This window comes from Ambystoma mexicanum, chromosome 11 (assembly GCF_040938575.1).
Source record: "Ambystoma mexicanum isolate Mex_15411 chromosome 11, UKY_AmexF1_1, whole genome shotgun sequence".
Lineage (NCBI taxonomy): Eukaryota > Metazoa > Chordata > Amphibia > Caudata > Ambystomatidae > Ambystoma > Ambystoma mexicanum.
Genome location: NC_090934.1, coordinates 917,206,034 through 917,229,720, shown reverse-complemented (window position 1 = coordinate 917,229,720; position 23,687 = coordinate 917,206,034). Strand labels below are relative to the sequence as shown.

The 23,687-nt window shown below is 44.4% G+C and overlaps 1 protein-coding gene across 1 annotated transcript in view; it reads left to right on the top strand.

Moving 5' to 3' along the window:
• Positions 1-23,687, top strand: part of MUC2 (mucin 2, oligomeric mucus/gel-forming) — a 210,788-nt gene that overhangs the window by 43,480 nt on the left and 143,621 nt on the right. Inside the window, exons 11-15 of the mRNA XM_069625392.1 lie at positions 247-316; positions 12,196-12,333; positions 17,135-17,299; positions 18,791-18,885; positions 23,101-23,227. Coding sequence (XP_069481493.1) covers positions 247-316; positions 12,196-12,333; positions 17,135-17,299; positions 18,791-18,885; positions 23,101-23,227 — 595 coding nt within the window. The remainder of the gene's footprint in view (positions 1-246; positions 317-12,195; positions 12,334-17,134; positions 17,300-18,790; positions 18,886-23,100; positions 23,228-23,687) is intronic.

The window sequence follows — 23,687 nt, the reverse complement described above, 5'->3', positions numbered from 1 at the left end:
CCTTTTCTTAAAAAGGGGAAGACTCTGGCTATGATAGGGTTGTTACCTTCTCAGCTGATCTTTTTACACTTAAGGGGCCTGATTACAGGGGGATACACAAAGGTTGTTGATCACTTATTAAAGCCTTGACCAGATTTCAATGTATAGGGAATATGGTTTCCAACCACCTGCACACCTATGCGATTTGGCTAGGGCCTGGAGGTCATGGATGTTACTGTGTATTGAGATTTGCCCTTTTCCCTGCAGACCGTGGCCTTCCAGGCAGATGGAAGCGTCTTACTGAATGAGATGAAAGTGACTCTTCCTCATGCCGCAGGTAAGGACACCGCAGGTAGTGGTAGTTTTCTCTGGCTGCATCTACAGCGTGGTTCTTTAGGCCATGCTCCCGCGAAGTGATGGTGTTACATGCATTGCATGCATACGCGAGCTCACCCTGCTTGATATCTCTTGGCTTTCTACTGCCAAGGGCCCTCCTGGACACTTTCTGTCCATTTGGGGTGGGGGGGCGGTCTAAGTGTTAGGTGTATTCTGATTTCAGACACTACATTCACCGCGGACCTTACACATGTTTGCATTGCTCTGCCGCTACCTCTCATGGTTCCGTACTTGAACCACTGGAAGATGAGTCTTGTTCTGGTGTTGGCGATCGGGGCTTGAATGTCTTGAATCCCTAGTTGAGTTGGTTCTTTGCCATTCGTGTTGTCGCATCTGGGGGACCATTCCTTTTAATGGAAGATGCTTAAATTGGTAGTTCCCCCTTATTGAAGTGTCATGACCCGGGTGCTTTCCATTCTGGAAAGCTGGGGTGTCTTTCATTTAAAGATAATTACTTACTAGCACACTTTCTGGGAGCCCCGAAAGTTCCCATACTCTGCTGTGGTCAGCATATGTGTAATCCCCCATGTACATGTGTTTCCCTGTTCACTGTGGTTGCATGCTTTGTAGTAGGCTTGATTGTAGATGTAGCCCGCCTGTTCATGGCATCATCAGATTCAGCGGTGTTTTGGCTATGGTTCTTTGTGCAGTATTTCAGTGGTGCTTGTGGTGCTGTGCCTGTGTGCTTGTCTTGTGCTTTGAAGTGTAATTGTTGTACCACTTTTCTGGCTGTTCCCGTGTCTCAGTCCTTTTACTTTGCTGTGTTTGAGCGCCATACATACGGCAACGATTAGGAAGTGATACTCTTTAAAACATCAGTCCATTCTGCGTGGTAACTGTGTAAAGAATGCTACATTTGGTACACATTGTGTACATAGCGGGCATGAAATATGCCATGGCTCTTTTGAATAACCTGTCACCTCCACCTTCTGTCTATAAATCCCCCCTTCAGCACTCTGACTGCACCACCCCCATATTAAACAATTCTAAAGCTGTATACATGGACTTATGTAACGTATGGCCAATGCTCTGAGTGTAGGCTATTTATGCATGTGTCTTTGTCACCAAATGTCCCCCTCTGTGACCCTGCCTACGCATTAACACAGCCATATCCGGTTTCCCACCACCAATAGAATCACTGATACTAGGTATCGGCACCCTGAAATAGCTCTGCCTCCGCTGTCTCTTTTTACTCTTTGGATGGCACTTCGGGTGAAAGTACCTGACCAACCTACAAAATAAAAAGTAAACAAAAAAATTGTTAAAAATAGATTCTTTTTTCTGGAATTCACTTATTTAGGCCCCTGTATAGTTCTAATTGAATTGACCCAAAAGACAACTGCCACTCGTGATGGTATTTCTTCTGTTATTGGGGGCATGTTCAGTGGTTCTGAAAATGCCCTTCGTTGACAGTGTTGCATATTTGTTGGAGGCAAAGTGTGGTTTCCGGGCACTTCGTTCTAACTGGGGATTCAAACAATTTCTCGCATGCTGCCTGACTGCTTGGGAATGTGCTTCGCCGCAAGCAGTCATTTGAAATAAAGAAAGCTTAGCCAGCACTTGCTAGATGGCACAACGAGGTTTGACATAGAACTATTACCAGCAGAGGCGAGGTTCAAATCTCCAGTAGGGGAAACATTATGTATATATATATATATATTTTTTAAAGTGGCCTTTCCTACTGTCCTGGAACGGTACTCCAGGTCACATAAAGTAAAGGAACAATTACATATTTCCCTGAGAAGTAAGGGAACGTCGTACCCTTTAGTTCCCTCCCACTTTGACCTTTGACTATTTGCCACAAGCATTATACAGATAGTGGAACGAAAGTCATGAATTAAACTTGTTAAAAATAGACTGGTGCACTCTATTCACTTGGCAAATGCGCCATTCCTGGACTCGGCTGCTGTGGTATGTTGTGTTGGTTGCTCCACAGGGTGTGCTTTGCCCAGCTATTAGGGAGGATCCTGTGCCAGCAGGAGGCTGTGTGCTGAAGGGCCCTAAAACGTGCAAACAGTGCTGCGTCACATTCTCTGTTTACATTACCATCTAAAAATCCATATCTGCGCTTCTGGTACAGGAGCTGAGCAAAGGTGACTTTTATGAGACAAAATCCTCTCGCTTCACCCGTCTTTGACAAACATCCCCACCCTGCATCTTGTGAAATTACCTTTCAGGTCGCAATTTGAGTCTTAGAGGAAGGTATGCTGTTGTGATTGGTTGACTACAGTAGCTAAGTGAAATCAGGAACTACGGCGCCTCTCTGCCCTGCTGGCAAATGCCTACAAATGCATGTTTTCAAACTCTGCTTGAAAGAATCGGTTTGTACTACATGATATGATATGATGATATGATAGTTTATTTATAACACGCTTAATACCCATAGGTTTCTAAGCGCGGATGCAGGGATCGAACCTGTGGTGCTCTGTGACGTCTTTCTTCCAAGGCAAGCACGTTGCCCCTGAGCTATCCTCCTGCGCATGCGCGCCGTACTTCGCTCCAACACTGGAATATAATAATTTCCTACTGATTTATATGGCAGAAACCCCACTTCTTTGTAGTTGTAGGTATAAGCAACAAGGCCCATACTTTGCAGTGGTTCAACAAATCTCACACTTCTGTAAGCGCCATGTCCTCTTCATCGAATATTCCAGAAATATCACAAAAGCCCATCTCCTGCCTCTGTGCCCTGCACAGGGGTGGTCTGGCCTATAGGGAACTCTGGAGCTTTCCCAGTAGGCCTCTACACCCTGGGCCTCTTTTGTTGTGGTAACCTATTTTATTTCTAAATTTTCTCATAGGAAAAGGGTTGGGCTTCCTGAAAATGTGCACTATAGGGCCACTTTAAAAAAAATTATTTCCAGGGCCTCTTTTGGTTCCCATCCAACCCTGGCCCTGCATGAGTGGAGTGGATGCGCCCACTTTTCCGGAGACCTCCTCTGTAGCCTCTGCAAAGTAGACCAGCAGAGAGAGACACACTCATAAGGCAGGTTCCACTTGTGCTAATCGAAGGATGCCACGGAAAGAAGCATGTTCCTTCTTGGCAATAGTGAACAGCTCATGCACCTGTACCAGACACACGTGAAGTTTCAGAGGAGCGAGTTAGCATGTCACGAGGGTCTTTACAACCACAGAGTATTTCGCAGCCTTCAACCCAATGCGCCTTTCACCCAATGACATATGGAAGACAATCTGTGAAAGAGCTATTTGAAAAGTATTAACATTTCTGATAAAAGGTGAACAGGTCTCTACACAGCATGATGTGTCCAGGTGATACCCATAGAGGCCAGGGCACAGATGCTTTAAGGGGGAGGATCAGCCGCTTACTTTTGAGCTCAGACTGGCAGTGCCTTCTTCTTGGTCTTCTGTTTGATTTACTTTGCATTTCAAGTGCAAATTGAAAAACAGCAGCATTTAAAACAGGTTGTGATTAGTGGTAGACAGCTGTAGAAACATTTGCCAGTGGGTAATTGAGAGTGGGTAATTTGCCAATGGGTAATTGAGAGTGGGTAATTTGCCAATGGGTAATTGAGAGTGACTATTGTATGTGTCATGGCCCCTAAACAGTGTGAATGTTGGGAGATTAGAAGGGAGAGGGGTGCATAACAAGCTACATGCGGTGTGAAACAATGACTGCAATTAGGTGACCCTGTCATCCATTTGTAAAATCAAGAGCACACTCCAGGTTCACATTACTTCACATGCTATTACTTGTACACTTCCATGTAGTATTAGGAAAATAAAGATATAATAATACATTTTTTCTCAACATGTTTCTAAACAATTTAAACACTGTCAAGTTAGTTTATTATGTGTTGTGTGCACTTTTCACTTCATATCTACAAGGAAGAATGTTACTTTTGCCCTGAGAAGTCAAATATAACTAAGGCACCTGACCTGGTTTTATGGTATTTATATTTTGGCCTTTTTTTCAGGACTAATCCACATTTATTTTCTGTCATATAAAAAGATAATTTGCAACCAGCATTTTTTTTGCATTTATTCTAATAAAAAATGCATTTATTAAAGCACACATATAGCCATATAGGAAAGAAATGCTAGCTCCATGTTTTCCATACCAAAAAGCGGTCAGCAATTTGAAGAACTTTAATGCTATTTTTATACAACTGTTAGACTCTTCATGCTGCCCATCTGCAATGCGATTGGCCTGCCATGTATGAATGACATCATAGATAATCAGACAGAAAGACCTGTTTTTTTCTGTTTTTATAAATAAATACAGACAAAAGCAGATTGATTTCCATCTATATTTACGTGTAGAAATCAGTTAAAACTAAAAACTGAAAGCCTTAAATATAATAAATAGAGGCACAGAGGGATTGTAGTTCATGGGATTGTAGTTCTAGGATCGACTTTTTTTACATTGATAACGGCCTTAGGATTAACTCTAGCTACTTGAAACATATCTCCACCGAATTGGGAGACCATACATCGCTACTCTTCTCCCTGACTATTCCCATCCCGACCTTTTCAATTAAGACCGGAATTAGTCAGGCTCTCGACAAGTAAAAAAGGGACGGTAGTCATTTCGAACAGAAAGACCATCCTTAAATTCAACCGTCTACTGGCAGCCTCTTTGATGAACTTGAGCCCACCCTCATGTATGTTTGTTTGTTTTATTATTTATAATGCGCGGGCGTACCCGGGGGTATCAGGGCGCAGACTTTACAAGAATTTTCGAAGCTTGGTTACAGTACACGAGGAATATACATAATACAAAAATAGGTGCACAAATGTTATATACAGTATATGCAAATCATCAGTAAGGCCAGCAGGCGGTAATGTAATATACAGGTAAGCAAGAGGCACACGTGGTTACGATGTGTGCGTGTAGCGCTGGACACTACCTAGTCTTAGTGGGTCTCCAGTTTCAGCCAGGAGATTAACTTGGAACGGAAGTTCTGATAAGGCAAGTCTACTCTAAGGTTTGGAGGCAGGGAGTTCCAGAGCTTGGCAGCTTTTACCGGGAAGCTGTTGCCTCCTATGGTGGCCCGTTTGTAGTGGGGGACAGATAGGCAATCTTTGTATGCGGTTCTGACGGGTCTTGAGGAGGATTGTTTGTGGAACCTGTTGATCAGGTAGGTTGGGGCTGCGTTGTTGAGAGACTTGTGGGTGAGAGATGCCGTTTTTAAGAGAATTTTATCTCTGGTGGAGAGCCAATTGTTCTGTTGGCTGAAACCTGTAATGTGTTCTCTTCTGGAAATGCCCAGAGCTGCTCTGAGAGCGTTGTTCTGAAGGGTTTGCAGTTTATTGGTGGTGGCCTTGGTGGATCCTAGGTAGAGGGCATTACAATAGTCGAGGCGAGACAGTATGAGGGCTCTGGCGAGTGTCAGACAGCTAGTGTCAGACAGGAAAGGTTTGGCTGCACGGATTAATTTGCACGTGTAAGCCGTGGAAGATGCAAGGGAGCTCACTTGTCTTTTGAGGGAAAAATTGGAATCTAGATAGAATCCCAATGTTTTGACCTCTTGTCCGACTTTGATGTTGTTCCCGTCAATCATGAAGGAGTTATAGGCCGGGCCAAGTTTCTTTATACTGATTGTGGTGCCTAAGATGATGAGTTCTGTTTTATCATCATTCAGGCATAGTCCATGAGTAGCCATCCATGCCTGGATGATGATGTACACCCTATTTAGCAAGGCCAAATCCTTTCCATAATCTCCTGAAAGCGGAAGGAGGATCTGAGTATCATCTGCATAGTTAGTGTAGGTGATACCGAGATGATCCAAATCATCGAAAAGGGGCTTGGTAAATATGTTGTATAATGTGGGGGAGACACAGGAGCCCTGAGGTACACCACATGTGATGGGTATAGGGTCTGCTGCCGCCGTGGGAGAGAAGACCCTCATAGTCCTGCCGTTGAGGAAGGATGTGATCCAGGTGATGGCCTCACTAGAGAAGTGAGCCGAAGTGTGGAGGTGTGAGCAAAGGACAGAATGATCGACCAGATCGAAGGCTGCAGAAAGGTCGAGGAGGAGGAGTAGGGCGGCTTGCCCGTTGTCTCTGAGCGAATCGATCTGCGCTTTCAAGTCAATAAGGGCGGTTTCAGTCCCGTGTTGGGGACGGAATCCAGATTGTCTAGAGCCTAAGAGGTTGTGTTCTTCCAGGTGCTTCTGTATTTGTACATAGGCAACCTTGTCCAGAATTTTTAGTAGAAAGGGAACAGTAGTTATGGGACGGTAGTTTGTGGGTATGGCTGGGTCAAGTGTGGGTTTTTTCAGTAGAGGTAGTACCCAGGATTGTTTTAGGTTAGTAGGGATGGAGCCAGTGGCAAAGGAGGCATTGATCAATTTTGTAATGAAAGGGGAGAGGTCGCGGGCAGCATCTTTAATGAGCTGTGCAGGGCATAGATCTCCCTGGCAATTAGACGGTTTCAGGGACAGGATAATTTTTTCGATTTCCAGTATGTTGACTTTGGCGAATTGGAAGCGGGCTAGGTCAGTGGGCATGGGCTTGTCCGGAATTTTTGAGTTGAGGGTGTCATTCAGGGATGCTCTTTTGCTGGTGATTTTACTTTGAAGAGTCGCAATCTTGTTTGCTAGGGCTCTTTGAATTTCTGAGCACCAGTTTTTATCTTTGGTGCACGTGTCAAGGGGTGCAATGGGGGTTTCTATTTCTTTAAGGATGGAGAAAAGTTCTTTCATGTTAGATTTAGCTTGGGATATACGAGAGTCAAAGGAGGCTCGTTTGGCCAGGTAGATTTCTTTTTTGTAGAGTGCAGCTAGTTTGGAGAGTTTTAGTTTGTTAGAGACTGAAGGGGATTTTTTCCAGATGGCCTCGCAGTTTCTTTTTTGCTGTCTTAGTTTTTTGAGGAATGGTGTGTACCATTTGTTAAGGTGCGTTTTCGGTTTACTGGATCTCAGTTTAAGGGGGGCGATGCGGTCCAGTGAGGTGGCCATAATCTTGTTATATTCTTCAACTAAGGACTCAGGGTCCAGGTTATCAGGAAGTGAGTTGAGAGTGGGGAGTAGGTCAGGGATAAGTCTTTCTACTGTCATGTTCTTCTTGTTTCTAGTGAGAGTGGGTGGGGCCTTAATGGTGGGCGGGGGTGAGGGTCTGTCGGTGGAGAGCATAAATGATACCAGATGGTGGTCAGTCCAGGCTTGGGGTGAGATATTTGTAATGTTCACTAGGCAGTTGTGGTCGGCCACCCAGTCAAGTGTTCTACCTTTCGTATGCGTGGGTGTCATCCATCTTTGCACAAAGCCTAATTCAGTAAGAGTATTAGCTATGGTACTAGCGGAATGGTCTTCTAGGTCATTGTAGCCCAAGTTAAAGTCTCCTAAGGTGAGAGCTTGAGTGGAGCTTTTGAGGTTGCTGGATAGGAGGGAGTTAAGGTCTTCATCGAAGGTGCCAATGGGGCCTGGCGGACGGTAGATCAAGTAGATGTTAAGAGTTTGGGAGTTAGTGAGTGGTATTTTGACTGCTAGTGATTCGCAAGAGAGGGCGTCGGTCGAGGTGGCTAGTCTCATGGTGAGACTGCACTTATGGATAAAGGCGACACCGCCTCCTCTAGAATTAGGGCGGTCTTGTCTCAGGATGGAATAGTTATCTGGGACTGCCAACATAAGCATAGGGCCTGCTGCTGGGTGTAGCCAGGTCTCAGTGATGGCGAGGAAGTCAAGGTCGTCGGTGAGTATTAAGTCTGCAATTTCTGTAGCATGAGCTACTAGCGACCTGGCATTGATCAAGGCTCCCTTGATATTGGGGCTAGCTTTGTTTTTAGAGATAGTGGCTATGTTTTTTGAAGTAGTAGTAGTATGGCGCTTGTCTTGTGTAAGTTTAGGGGTACTCTGATTGCGGGAGTTCTGAAGGGTTTGTAATGGGTTTCTGGATTGTGTGGAGGTGTTTGGTCGCGGTGGCAGCGATCTAGAGTTTTGTGTAGTGGGCAGTGAGCGGGCAAGTGGTTCATGGATTTTGGCTAGTCTGGCTCTAAGTCCTAAGTTCCTTTCTGTGGTGGTGCGAGGGTGACTGGAAGGTAGCAGTGTTTGAGAGTCGTTTAAATCTAGGTAAGGTACTTGGTTGTTGTGTCTGGGTAGGGCTGGCATGTTAGGTAGGTGTGGAGCCATCTTGGTCGGAAATGTGTTATTGAGGCTGATCATGAAGTAGGCAAGCAAAGTATGCGAAACAGAGAGAGGGTTTTGAGGATTCTTACTATAAGATCATTTTGGCCTGTATCTATAAAATCAGACACCAATGTCCTTCGGCTCACACTAAGCTTGGTAGCTATCTGGGCGATGATAGAGTATACCAATCTAAGCCACTCAAACACAGGGAATTGGCTGCTTTAAAAAAGCAGTCATTGACTGCATCTGATTATGTCGCTTTTAAATCAAAGATTTCCCAAAGGCATAAGAACTTTGTCAAATCCCTGAAGATTGATGCAAATCTTAGGACGCATCAGACTATGCTGGAACATCTTTGTATGGGGAAGGATGGAAAATTCTGGTTATCTATTAATAGTACTCTTGACGCTACTGAGGGGGGTATGGAATGTACTAAACAGGCCAATGCATGGGTTGAATACTACACTAACAAATATGCCCTGCCTGCAAACTTTAGTGATACTGGAGGTCTTGAGTTGGGAAATCCTGTTGAAGGCCTGTGTACCTGGGAAAGAGATGACATTTCTTGGGCCATAGGTAAACTTAAGCCATCCCATGCTCTGGGACCGGATGGCATTCCTCCATTTGTCCTCAAAGAGGCACCCGAGCTTTGGCCCGAACTACTGAAGCCCATGTTTGACCCTATTTTCCGGACCCATACTATCCCTGCTTCTTGGGCGCAATCTATCATTATACTTATCCATACAAAGGGGGATGTACTCGACCCAAACAACTACGGGCCAATTGCTTTGAAACGTGCTACGAGCAAAGTCTTTTGCATCCTCCTCCTGAGGGACCTTAATCAAGTGGTTAAAAGCAGCAAGCTTCTGAGCCAGTTTCAGGTGGAGTTCAGGGAAGAAATGGGCACCTCACTTAAAGCGACCATCATGGCTCATCTTAGACATTATGTACATCACACACAAGTGGGGGAAGTCTTTATAGCATCCCTGGATATGTCTAGCACTTTTGATGGAGTTATTAGGCCTCGGCTGTGGCTCAAATTGCTCGATATGAAGATACCTCGTAAGCAACTTCAGCTCCTTGCATTACTACACACACATACCACCATACGTGTAGGACTAACTAAGGAAGGGTCCCTGTCACAGGAGATACATTCATTTATTGGGGTAAAATGGGGTTATACATTGGCCCCTGTACTCTTCAACTTGTATGTGTGTGATGTGGAGAGACTGTGGCAGGGTCCCTCCATTGTGGCTGCTAAGTATGGGTAATACTAGGTTGGAATGGATGGCCTTTGAGGATGATTTCATCCTGCTTGACAGGACTCTGCAAGGCCTGAGAAGGAAAATGCTGCTATTCTTCAACTATGCCCTGGCTTATAATCTCCTGCCCATGCTTCTAAATTGAAGGTTTTGGTTTTATAGAGGGGAATCAAGGTACATACTCGAACTTGGGCAATGGGCCCAGAAAGTGTGGACCAGGTGAAGACCATCACATACTCAGGCTATAACATCACTAACAGGGTCAGCATTGAATTTTGGAGAAGCAGCCTCTCTGATAAGACAACTAAATTAGTATCCGAACTCAAATTTTTGTAGCTCAGTGTATGTAAATTCTACTTGCTCCCTTTGAGGCGCTACTATCTGGCTAAGTTCGAATCTACGATCTTGTATGGTCTTGACCTGGCAACCCATGATATGGGCCCTACGCTTAACATCATACAAGGGAAGCAACGGAAGCTATGCAAGGAGGTGCTGGGTCTTTCCATGGCTATCCTGAATGCGGTTATAAGAAATGAGCTCTGCCTGGTGTCTTTGAAGGCCAGATATATCTGGAAACAGCTCTCAATCTTCAGGAAATTGATCGATCCCCTGAAAAATTCTCTATACGAGATTCTTTATTCAGCTATGTATGCAAAATCTGTTCCTTCCATTCAAGAGTTCAATTTAGGGTGCAGTCTGCATTGGTCTCTATTGGGGTTACAGAGGTAGATCTCGTGCAGCGCCCGGGGATTGTTAAGAGAAGCTTATTCAGGGCCGAGTGGGTGGAGACTGCGGACTGTATTGCTTCCTATTCAACCTATGTGGAGTATTCTCATTTTTTCCATGCGAGAGAATGCATACCACTATACCTTCAATGCTTTCCTTGTGCAACTATGCGCATGACGTATATGCCTTTCAGGCTTAATCAGCTCCCCGCATACGAGAGGATTAAGCATTGGAAGTATTCTTTATTGCTGTTTACCGGTGACGCCTCTAACTATATCTGTAGATTTTGTGGGGTCAAGGACTCCACTGAAACTTTGAGACACTATTCACCGCCTGTTCCTACTTTGATAATAACCGACTAATGTGTTTTAAGGATAACATTGGTAATAACACAGATGTGTCTATGAACCTCTTCTGGTGCAGATGTATGTGGAGTACTAATGTTTCTTTGATTTTAGCCTTAAATGTTTTCTTAAAGTTTGTTACAATTGAATTGGACGAGAAAAATCTAAAAAATGTGTGATGACCTGCAGTGGTGTGCACTTGAAATTTGAATCCTGAATTTTTATTTTATTTCTCTAAGTTTTAATAGTGCTATGAGTGATACATGTTTCAGTTTTTTGTATCTTTTATGCTGTGTAAGGTTTTCTTTAAACCATGAATGCAACAATAAAAAAAGAAAAATATATATATAATACATATCCTTACCAACCAGAGCGTGGGATATATTTGGCCAAGTGCCTAAATTGCAGGCTGGACTTCCAATCCAAGTTTCGCCACGTAGCCAAAGTATGTGACCCTCTGCAAATCATTTAATCTCACTCTGCCATAGCTACCAAAATTGGGTGTTCAAAGAAGTGAATTAGTTTGCAGTGTATGAAATTAAACAAAGGCTCCATCATGGTTTGCTAGTTTACAATGTGGCATTGACAAAGCCAATGAATGATTATAGCTTGTGGGCAGCTAACATGTTTCTTTGTTGTGCCATATTTAACACACAAGGACATATTTGTTCTTTTCAAATGTTTACTGCAACCCGATGATCTTGGTAACCTATCTATCTATCTATCTATCTATCTATCTATCTATCTATCTATCTATCTATCTATCTATCTATCTATCTATCTATCTATCTATCTATCTATCTATTTTTTGTATAGCTCCACTCACCCGAAGGCCCCAGAGCGCTGACAAGACAGACAGGAACATAAAACATACCTGGGATCTGAGCTGTTAAGAATGCAAACGATTTAGAATAAGATTTCTCAGGCGCAATAAACAATGTTGCTAGAACAAAATCTAGGAGTGTGCATTTTAAAGAATGAACATGCACATGTGAGGAAGATGGAATCCTTTTTTGCAATGCTGCTGCTTAATTTTCTCTGTCTATTTATTACTTTTAAGTCCTTTTAATTACAAGTTACTAAAACCAGTTTTTGTTAATATTGCAATGATTTATAATGTTGGCTAGGTTTGCAGTCGACAGTGCATATTATGGAACACATTGTAGGGTTTCACCCATGGGGCTATATCTAGAATATGTCCTGCACCCACAAACAACACACCTGGGTTTGAGGGGATCTTGGACACAGGTGACAAATTGCGCCTAAAGTTACAATGAAATGTTCAAACGAAATGCCTTGACTCAGCCCTTTTCCAACCCGTCCAGCTTCCTCCTTCTAATGAGAAGTGTATATATATTTATGAAGCATAGTAACCCCGTTTTCTGCTAATCCCCCCTGCAGCGAGTTTCTCCATCGTGCAGCCAACTTCCTCCCACATCATCGTGCAGGTGGCCTCTGACCTCCAGATGCAGATCCAGCTGGAGCCGGTCATGCAGCTCTACATCACCATGGAGCAGTCCGCACGGGGAACCCTGCAAGGTAAAGGGCATGGCGGGCACCTGCTTGGTACACTCACCCATGTGCTAATACAATGGGAACACCTGCCTCCAGCCAGTCATTGAAAGCAATTTGGCCAAGTGTGTGGTTAAGGCCCTCTAAAGCCAGTAAAAGAGAGCAGGGTGGAACCAGAGGCCAAGGCCTCTACAGTTACTACAGAGAACAGGGTGCAACCCAATAGCAGGGGGCAGGGCTTGTAAAGACAGTTAGTGAAACCATTATGAAACCCAAGGCCAGGGAGTAGCCGTAGTAACGTTAAGTCACAGAGAGCGGGATGGAACCAAAGATTAAGGGTCAGGGCCTCTACAGCAAGTCACAGAGAGAAAGGAGGAGCCCAAGCCCAGGGCATTTATAGCCAATCACAGACTGCAGGGTAGAACCCAAGGACAGGGCCTTGACAGCCGGTCACAGAAAACATGGCAGAACTTGCTATCTTCACCCAGTCACAGAGAGCAATATGAAATTCAAGGCCAGGGTCCCTGCAGCTACCACAGAGATCACGTTGCAACCCAATACAAGAAGCCAGGACTTGTAAAGCCACTTAGTGAAATCATTATGAAACCTAAGGCCAGGCCTACTTTAAGTCATAGAGAGTGGGATACAACCAAAGGTTAAGGGTCATGGCCTCTAAAGCAAGCCACAGAGGGGAGGGTGGAACCCAAGCCTAGGGCATGTATAGCCAATCAGAGATGGCAAGGTAGACAGCCGGCCACAGAAAACATGGTGGAATTTAAGGTCCTGGTATCTTCACCCAGTCACAGAGAGCAACATGGAATCCAAGGCCAGGGTCAAAGACTGTAAAGTCAGTCAACAAACAGAGTTGAACCCATTGCCATTGCCTTTGCCGCTGGTCTCAGACGGCAGGGTGGAACCCAGGTTGTGGTCCTCTACATCTTGTCTGAGACGACAGGGTGGAACCAACGGCCAGGTCACACCATAAGTCACAGAGAGTGGATGGAACGAATGGTCATAGTCAGGACCTATACAGCCAGAGGGCAGGGTCGAGCTCTAGGCCCACGCATCTGCATCCAATCACAGAGAGCAAGGTTTAACTGCAGGCCAATGAATCTACTTCCAGTCATAGAAAGAAGGATGGCATCCAAGGCCAGGGTCGAAGACTCTATAGTCAGTAAGCAGAGTGGAACCCAAGTCCAGGGTTTCTGCAGCTGATTTCAGACAGAAGAGTGCAACACATCACTGGTTCCTCTACAGCCGATCTCAGAGAGATGGGTGAACCACATGTGCTGGGTAGCTATAGCTAGTCATAGAGAACTGTGTGGGACTCACGGCCGGGGCCTCTACAGCCGATGTCTGAGAAACAGGTGGAACCGGTGGCCAGGGCTTCTTCAGCTAGTTATATAGAGAGGTAGGTGGGTTGGGACCCAAGGGCAGTGCATCTATAGCCATTCAAAGGGAGCTAGTTGGGACCCAAGGCAAGGGCATCAACAGTCCTTCTGAGGGAGTAGTGTAGAACCCAATGCCCGGTCACTACCGCAAGCCACAGAGAGTGGATGAAACTAGCCTCTACAACCAGTCTCAGAGAGACGGATGAAACCCATGGTAAGGGCCTCTACTGCTGGTCTCAGAGAGAAGGGTGGACCTCATGGTCAGGGCATCTCCAGCCAGTCACAGAGAGCAGAGAGGAACACACAGATAGGGCATCTGCCGCCAGTTAAAAATACCACAGTGATAATCAAGGCCAGGGCATCTACAGCCAGTCACAAAGAATAGTATGGACCCCAAGGCCAGGGTGTTAACAGCTTGGCACAGCGAACGGGATGGCATCCACTGCCATGGTTATGGGCTGTAAATCTAGTCACTGAGCAAGGTGGAACCCAAGGCCAGGAAACAGGGCCTTTAGAGCCAGTCACAGAGAGTATTCTGGGACTGGAGCAAGGGGTTCTGTAGCCAGTCACACAGAGCAGGACTCTCAAAGATCAATCAAAGATAGCATGGTTGACCATAAAGAGAGGGGTCACATGCTGTAGAACCGGCCAATTGGAGCTGGGCTGATTCCAAGGTAAAGCATCAGAGCCTTTACAGCTATGGAGCAGGAGCACAAGAGAACCCAATGCCAGGAGTCAGTCTCGACTGCCATTTGTAAATAGAAGGACACAACCCGGGGAAAAGCAGAATATGTCCAGTTTGGAACAGATAACAGAGGTTAAGATCCAGGGTTAAAATCTGTCTAAGAAGTCATACAGGGTTTTCCTTAAAGAAGCCAGACACAGCATGGACAAGAGTCAGAACAGGGTCTGAACACAAATGATATCATTTTGACCCGTGCACAGAGTATAATTTACTAGGGCAGCACATTACAAACTGTGCAGTTTCAATGCGTCTGTCAGTCAGAACTGGGTCGCGGAGGTTTATAGTGATAATTTCGAATTACATTATGTCGAAAGTCATAAAAGTTGAATTTTTTTTACTTCGAATGTCTATTTTTGTTTGTTTTTTGTTCGAAATGGGGCTTCCCCCAACCCCCCTTTTTTGTAATTTTTTTTTGTTTTACCCCTTTTTTTACTTGCGGAACCCCAAAGAAATGTAAATAAAAAAATAAAACATCTTTTTTTTCGACCTTATGACTTTCGAGATAATGTTTTCGACTTTTTCACTGCACACCGGTCGCAGAGTGTAAGGACCGCTACCACCTCCCAGATCCGTGCTGTGGGATAAACCCACATGCATCTCCTCCCGCAAATAATTTGCATGTGGGCAGAGATGCTTGATTCCCCATTAAATAATACTGCCTCGTTTTTTTACCAGCGAAAATCTGCAGATTGCACAGGGAGTCATGTGAATGCTGTCTGCCAGGCTTGGACATGGACGGTAGCATTTACGATTCTTTTTGTGAATGGGTCTAAGAGGGAATCCCTGGTCTGCCTGAACTTTCATGTAAAATGGACACCCACTCACAAAAGGTATCATTATTGCAAGGAGAGGGCTACCGAAACACAAGTCTACAACGTTTACCCCCAAATAGAGGAAATAAAAGGTTGAATGTACACGTATGCATTCGGCCTGGCATACAAGATCGAATCCCGTAATACCGAATAAGGGGAACAGGGATTGCAGGGGTGTCCCCGCTCCCTTGGGATGCGGGGCTGTCCCGTGCATACATTAGATGCCCGGTGGGGGGACAAAAACCCAAATCCGAAAAGATCAAATTACAAAATGCGCACAAGTCGGTTTTGCAATTTTGTAATTCGATCTTTTTGTATTCGGCTTTTTAACGTAGATCCAAGTCTACGCACAGGTGGCCCTCTTCAGGGCAAATACAGGCAGGATCACAGTGAGCACATTGGGGCTCATGCTTGATGAGGAGTAACGTAAATCCGTGAAAGTCGTGCGTAAAATGTTTACGCATTTGTTTTAAGTTACTGCTAATTTTTATGCATTTATATGGTGGAGAGGTGTTACGGATCGTGATTTATGATTCCTCCTCCCCTTTCCTCTCCGCCACACAAATAATCCGGCATTTACGATAGGGGTATTTGTTTAGAAAACCCTGGAAATTACAGAGAGAAGATCTGTTACCTTTGCACGTAGGTGCAAACAGGTCCCCTATGTGTAATTTTCATTGGGTGTACATCATAGTGCAAAAGGGAGGTGTAAAGCGGAAATGAAATCGCCTTCACACCTTCCGTTTGCACTCCACAGTGCAAATGGCGTATACGCCGCCCGCCTTCTAGGCATGACAGGCTGCATTGACAATGACTTCCTTAGAAAGCCACCTGCTTTTTATTCTAAAGAAATCCACAGCATTTACACCAGCATGAAAATGTCATTCTGGCATAAACGCTGCTGTATTGTTTATGTCAGAGAGGAAGCCCGAGGCAATATCAAACATTATGATCCTCCGTCCCTTTCTGCCATACAAATTCATGAAAATAAGGAGTAACCTAAAAGCAAAAGTGTAACTTGTTTAAACATGACTGTGGAACACGAGCCCTGTTGAAGCAAAGCCGAGAACACCATTTTGAGTGTGCCCTGTCAAGAGCCGTGCCGGAGGCTTGGCCACAGTTAATTTGCACCATTATAGAGCACAGAGCACTGCTGCTGCATTGACAATGGTCTGTCCATCCAATCCTAAAACGCAGGAAAGGTCTCCCTCTGCCTAATCAGCCAATGATAGAGTACATCATGCCGCTGCTTGAGAAAAGGAAAAAGTCTGTCCAGCCAATCAACAAGTGAAGGACAACCCATTAGTGTGGATTACAGCTGCTCCAAAAATCTAAACACAGGGGCGCACTGGAGCTAGATCCCAGCCTTATCAGGTCACAAGAGTCAACATGCCCTTGGTGAAAAGTCGGATACAGCTAAAACAGGGGCCCAGGCCTCTGCAGGGGGTGGGGCCACACAGCTAGTTCTGTCATTCAAAGGGCCCATACAGTGCCGAAGGATGGACCACAGACTGTGCAGCCAACACCAGAGCAACGGTGGATGCTGGTTGAACGCCTGTGAAGGCCAATTTGTACAGCGTAGTGTTAAAGCAGCGGGTTAGACCATGTCTCTTCGTTTATAGAGCTAGAGTCAGAGTCACGCCTGAAAGAAAGAAAGTGAATAGGGGCAACATATGGGGGTTATGAGGGTAAAAGGGACAGCACTGGGCAGAGATGGAGAAGGCAACAGGCAGTTAGATAGGCTTCTGTTCTCTCAATGAAACACCTCTTTCCAGCTAGATCTCCCTCTTAGCCGTGTTTACCTTTGACACCGCACCTTCTAATGTGAGTTTGGCCGCTGCCAGTCAGTATGTCATTGCGATTTTACCCTTGTCTTGCAGGCCTCTGTGGTAACTTCAACAACAAAGCGCGGGACGATTTCCAAACAGCCAGCGGTTTGGTGGAAGCAACAGCCTCTGCATTTGCCAACACATGGAAGGCCCTGGCCAGCTGTCCTGACAAGACCGACTGGCTGGATGACCCCTGCAGCCTGAACATCGAGAGCGGTAATACTCGTGCCTATAAAGGGCACGCGGCCTGAGCTATTTCATATGCTCTTCCATGCGCTGCTGTTCTCTTGCTTGCTATTACATTCTCTCCTGTCATGTTCTACAATGTATTGTTCTATTCCCTATGCCATTCTTTGCTATTCTGTTTCATGCGATCCCATGCTGTGCTCTTCTGTTGTAATGCCATGCTGTGCTCTTCTGTTGTAATGCCATGATGTGCTGTTCTTTGCCATGTTATTCTAGTCTCTTATCTTCTATTCCATGCTGTGCTGTTCTCCCCCATGCTATTACATTTTCTCTTGTCATGTTCTATGATGGACTGTTATATTCCCTGCTATGCCATTCTTTATTATTCTGTTCCATGCTATTCCATGCTGTGCTGTTCTGTTGCATGCTATTCCATGCTGTGCTGTTCTGTTCTATGTTATTCTAGTCTCTTATCTTGTATTCCATGCCGTGGTGTTCTATTCCGTGTTATTCTAGTCTCTAATCTTCTATTCCATAATGTGCTGTTCTATTCCATTTCATTCTAGTCTCTAATCTTCTATTCAATGCCATTCTAGTCTCTTATCTTCAATTCCATGTCGTGCTGTTCTATTCTATGTTACTGTAGTCTCTAATCTTCTATTCCATGCTGTGCTGTTCTATTTCATGTTATTCTCGTCTCGAATCTTCTATTCCATGCCATTCTAGTCTCTTATCTTCTATTCCATGCCGTGCTGTTCTATTCCATGCTATTGCAGTCTCTAATCGTCTATTTCATCCTGTGCTGTCCTATTCCATTCTGTTTCATTTCAATCCAAGCATACACTATATTTCATTGATTCATACCATATTTGTACAAAAGACTTTCCTTCTGGTTTATTAAAAACCATCCTATTCTGTACCACTATGCTACTTGTTTCAGAGCCAAGCTTACGGTGCCAACGAGAAAGCACTGTGCAAATGCCAGAATTCAGTGTTTGCATTGTAAAGCAGAAGGACAATACTGGGGGAATTAAGCTGACAAGGCCTCACCTACCCAAAACTGTAGGCATGTGAAGCACAGCCAGATTTGTGCTTAGTTTGTACTCTGAAATAAGGAGTGAGTTTCACCTCTATCTACTTTGGGTGGGCGAGCCCTGGTCCTTCATTCAAATTTGTCTTGCCACCCAGGGCCATATTATTATCATTTATTGAGCATCAGTATTATTTTTAATACAGTAATATTGTACACAGAGTAAACAGAGATATTGTACATAAGGGCTTATGCAACAAAGCATGCTGGGTGGAATACACAGACTATCAGGGCCAGGTTGCAGGGTAGTGATGGGTGCTTGACATACAAGGCAGGACATTCTTAGGACAGCAGTGCAGGCGCTTCGTGATAGGGCCAATGTGATCCAGGTATGCCAGGACCAAGGGGAAGATTGCACACATAAGTAGGGAGATCCACCAATTTGTGTCCGTATTGAAGCATAAGCTCCCTGTACTTCTCTCTCCTTGCAGAAACCTATGCTGAACATTGGTGCTCCAAGTTGAAAAAAGCAGAGACTCCGTTTTCCAAGTGCCACACCGCTGTGGACCCTGTGGAGTACTACAAGGTATGCAGAGTGCTCCTTGAGCTGCTTTGATGATCCAGCCGTGCAGGCTGAGAGCAATGCTGTGAGCAGCCCCCCAGAACACAAAGCGTTTAATCTCCCGCCCAGCACAGCCTGCTGTAAAATATCACTGTGGGCCACTCCTTTTAATCTGGAGAGAAACGCCTACTGCCCACTTTCGATTGTTGCAAACATGGCTAGTGCAGGGCATTTTTGTAAAGCGTCAGAAGTTACCAGCAGAATCCCCTCTACCTGTCTCCATGGGCAACTCTCAGAGGCAAGGTAACCTCAGCTTTCTGCAGTGTATAACTGAGGATTAATCCTTAAAGGAGTCTTTTTACAGCCACTCACACCTTAGTACAGAAATGCGGTAAACAGGCGGCAGCATCATTCCACATGGATTCCGATTTTTCTGGTGGCAGGAATGGAATACCCAAAGATGGCACAGATGAGACACTTTGGGGAAGTCTTAGACACGCTAGTTCCTCCTGACATTCAAACATGAAATTTAAATAAAATTAACATAGTCCAAGAATGACCCAAACATAAAGTTATTGCCAATAGCAGTTACCAGCATGAGATATACACATAGCTAGATATATCCTAATTTATTTATTTTATATCGCACGTCATTCTAAGCACTGCAGTAATTTGTGTTGTTATTATTCAATGTCATGGTATTCAGTTGATCAATTTCAAAAGGATGAAGGGTTGGCTTGATGTTGCCAAGATTCGATCTTACAAGTTCCAGGTTGGACCCTAAATGTACCTGTTTATCTATCTATGTTTTTACAAACACAAACACACTGCAGTGGCTATGGCGCAGTAGAATTCATCTGCCCATCTTATTACACATACCCCAACTTGTAACAAGATGTGCTGGACAGGAGTCATCTAAAATGTAGGTGAGCAGTGTGTGTAATTTCATACATGCTGTCATGCTCAAGTCAAGATTCCATCCAATCACTGGCAAATGTCTTAAAACAATGCAGACCGGTACCAGGCAGGGGCTTCTTCTTATTGGCTGGCCTGGCCCGGATGCTACCATACAAGGCTTTAGCAGCAATGCCAATTTTACATCATTTGAGTGTCCACAATCCCAGAATCCTTGCTTGCCGCCCTTCTCAGAGAGTTTATTTTGTTTTGTTTCCATTTTATCTTTTTGTGCAACGTGTTTCTATGGTTTTGGATGCTTTCTTCAGAATCTGTGCAGTTGTTCAGGGTTGGGCACTGATCTGTCTACTTTTTGTCCTCTTTTTTACATTTATACATTTATTCAACATTATGAAGTGCTTTGTTTCATTGTTGCATTTTTTGAATTTTGCTTGTATTCAATACTCAAATTAATTGTTTACTTAATATTTTATAAATGCTGCTTGATTCGTTTATTCTGTAATATTGCTAGGGGTAATTTTAGTTTAAGTTCTGGACCTATTTCTGTTCCTCCCCTTTTTTGGGATGTGTGCCTCAATGTGATTTTTTTTAGGTCCATGATGAACTCATTTTGCACCTAATTCTTTTGTTGTGCCTCTGAAAGAGCTGGCTGGGTGATTCAGTAGCAAGAGAGCTGCATACAGGTATTCTGTCATTATAGGGGGGACTTATACTCCTGTACAGATAATTAGTGAACACATGTCAACCATGCACTCATTTCAGCAACACCACAGACTCCTATAGGAGGTTGTGTGTGCGCCACTGTGGAAAGGGTGCTAATGTTACAGCATGTGCTAGGTGTGTGGCTTAGTGCTGATGTGAGGCACTAAGGATGAACTAAAGAAGGGGTGATTTGGGATTTAGCTCAGCACCGTGTAGTCTGGGATGCTTACAATTAACACATCTAATTACTAAACCTTCAAATAACTAACCTTAAGAAGACTAATACTGGTGATTGTTAGTAATTATACTGGGGTTGCTTAGGCTATAGCCCATACTGCAATGTTAGCTTAGAAAATAAATGCAAAAAATAACTGAAAGCTGAACTGCTTTGTGGACAAGAGGCTCAGGGAGCTATGCAAAAGCAGAATGTGCTTTGTAAAAACAGCTCCTTCTGTTTAAACAGGAATGCAGAGAGGATGTCAGGATGCTATGTTGCACATTTCATCCAGGCTGGAGAATAGTGCTGTATAAAGGTTATTGTGGGGAAGCAGAAAGGGTTTTGGAAAATTACTGGGGTGTTGGCTAAAATGGTAGGTATTTGATTGATGACCTTGCGGCAGGATGCACGAAGATGGGTGGTGAAGCAATTTGGATCTTTAAGAATACACAGGCAAGGGAGGAGGAGTAGAAAAAAAGCCTTGTAAGCCAGAGACGGGGAGTGTTTGGGGGTTGGCCACGAGAGAAGCGAAGGTGAGCAGAGGAGAGAGGGAAAAAAAGGAAAAGGGAAGAGAGCCATTGAGTTCTGCTGGGAGCTGAGCTGGGCAGTGCAGAAAGAATGGAGACGGGCCAAATCCTCTCTGAGCTCTGACAAAATCTGACTGAAGTGCTATGAAAGAAATAGTACACAGTTGAAATTCATGCACTTATTATCTCTACACTCCCTGCATGGTACAGATGCAGCACTTATACGCAAGTACCATTTTCTTGTCAAAATGGGCGCCTCGACCTGACAGAGTGACACGTTGGGTAGTCTCATGTTGGTTGTTAGGGAAGTATTTACAGTGGGTTCTAAGACTGTGGAAGAGGATAGAAATGGGTGCAACTCGATATAGAGTGACTGGCGTTTCCATCCAAGAGCAATACCCCCATGAAAATAGCTCTATTTCAGAACCTGAAACAGTGGCACACAGCTCGAAACAGTGCCATGGCTTCTTTCTTGTTGTCTCCTGAAAAACGTTTTTTTTATGTAACATTAGAGAAGTGTGGAGGGGTATCAGCCCACTAGCCCATTCTCCTATGATGTTACATTTTGAGAGGTGGAGTTATGCAAAATGTTTTTAATGGAAAACAATACCTCACACTGTGGTCCAATTACTATCATCTACTAATTAATGTAAATTCAAAAGGGTCACATGAAAGCCTCCAAAATGATCCTTCTCAATCAACAAATACAAGACAAGTGATATCAAAACACAGCTGCATAAAATATAATTGAATTTATTGTACAAAACGAATTCTTAAAGATCTTTTAAAAAACATACATACTGGTTATGAATCTCCCAATGTACCAGTACAGCATGGGTGAGAGTTATTGAATACAGGAGGCATCCATCGGCCTGGCACCCAGATGGTGCCACTCAAATACCAACACACCGGCTGCAGGGGTCCTCAGTGCAGATCTTTGGGTGCACTGGTGATTACATTGTTGTGGCACAAACTGAAAGGATCGCTTCCTGTCACTCAGCCCTGTGAGATGGCCGTATTGGGGAATAAAGTGCTGCAAAATACACAAAGCTTGTCCAAGTCTAATGGCAACAGTCAAAACATAATATAACATGACAGATGTGTACCAGAATGCTACTACGTACAGAAAAGCAGGCAGCTGGCCCTTCTCTTGCTGCCTCCCCTATTGGTCGTTCATCTACCTACGGCTTTCACAGAATCTAAAGAGCTCATCCTGGACATGTAGCCCAGGCTATGCTTTTTCACTTTAGATTGCTACGTATTACTGTACTCTTATAGCCTAAACCCACATAAGGCATAACATTGTCTCACATCCATTCTTGACTAGGCCACTTTTGGGTCAGGCTTGGCAGTAACTTAATTAACATTCCGAGGGCAGATTATAGAAACTTTGCACCAGTGTAAGTGCAAAGTCACACAATATTAGCACAGGGGCACAGTTTGCCGTGATTAAAAAAAGCATTGAAATTGCATGTTTTTGCATCAGTGCAATTTCTGGCCTAGTACTTATACCAGGCAAAATTGCCCTTGTCATGGTGCAAACATTTTCTAATATGGCCCTAATGTTTTTGGCACTAAGACCCTTGTCATGGTGCAAACATTTTCTAATATGGCCCCAACGTTTTTGGCACTAGGGCAAACTTTGCCCTTGTGATAATACCATGCAACTTTGCACTTCAACGGGCGCAAGGTTTCTGTAATCTGGCCCCAGGTGTGGGTTGTATTGTCCCAGCCCTACTAACCTTTCTGCGCTCGAGGTGTGTTGAGGAACTCCCAAATTTCCCTGTTGGTAAGTAGGTCTAGGTCCTAGTTTAAGGTGGCGTGGTCCGATTCTTGTCATTTCTAACAATGTTCTTCTCTTTTTCTTTTTTTTATCAGAGGTGCAAGTATGACACCTGCAATTGTAAGAACAGCGAGGATTGCCTGTGTGCTGCCATCTCCTCCTACGTGCGGGCCTGCTCCGCCAAGGGAATTGTGCTCTGGGGCTGGAGAAACGGCATTTGCGGTGAGTGCATGAACTTGAGATTTTATGGTGTGGGATAGACTGGGAGGATCTTAAATTCATTCCTTGATTGAATTTATGTAACAGAGATTTGTGCCTTACGTGTTTAACCACATAACACGCATGAGTCTCACTCATTGGAAACCTCAATTATGTCTTATTAATTTTAGCATGGCCCAATGCACTTCAATGCAATCTCAATTAGTGTTCCCATCCCTTGAGCCTCACAACTCACAGCTCTCACGGTTTGACATTTTGTTCACCTACGTGGAACTATGATACCGGGAGACCAGGGAGCAAAAGAGGGGGCATTGTGGCATGGCCGGTTGGAAAACCATTCATGTGTTGGTGCAGGAATACATCAGTGCAAACCTCACTTTGTGCCCAAAATTTCAGGATTTCGAAACGTCATCTCGAACATCTTGAAATTCAAAGGTCTCTGTAACTCTCTCTTCTTCCTCTG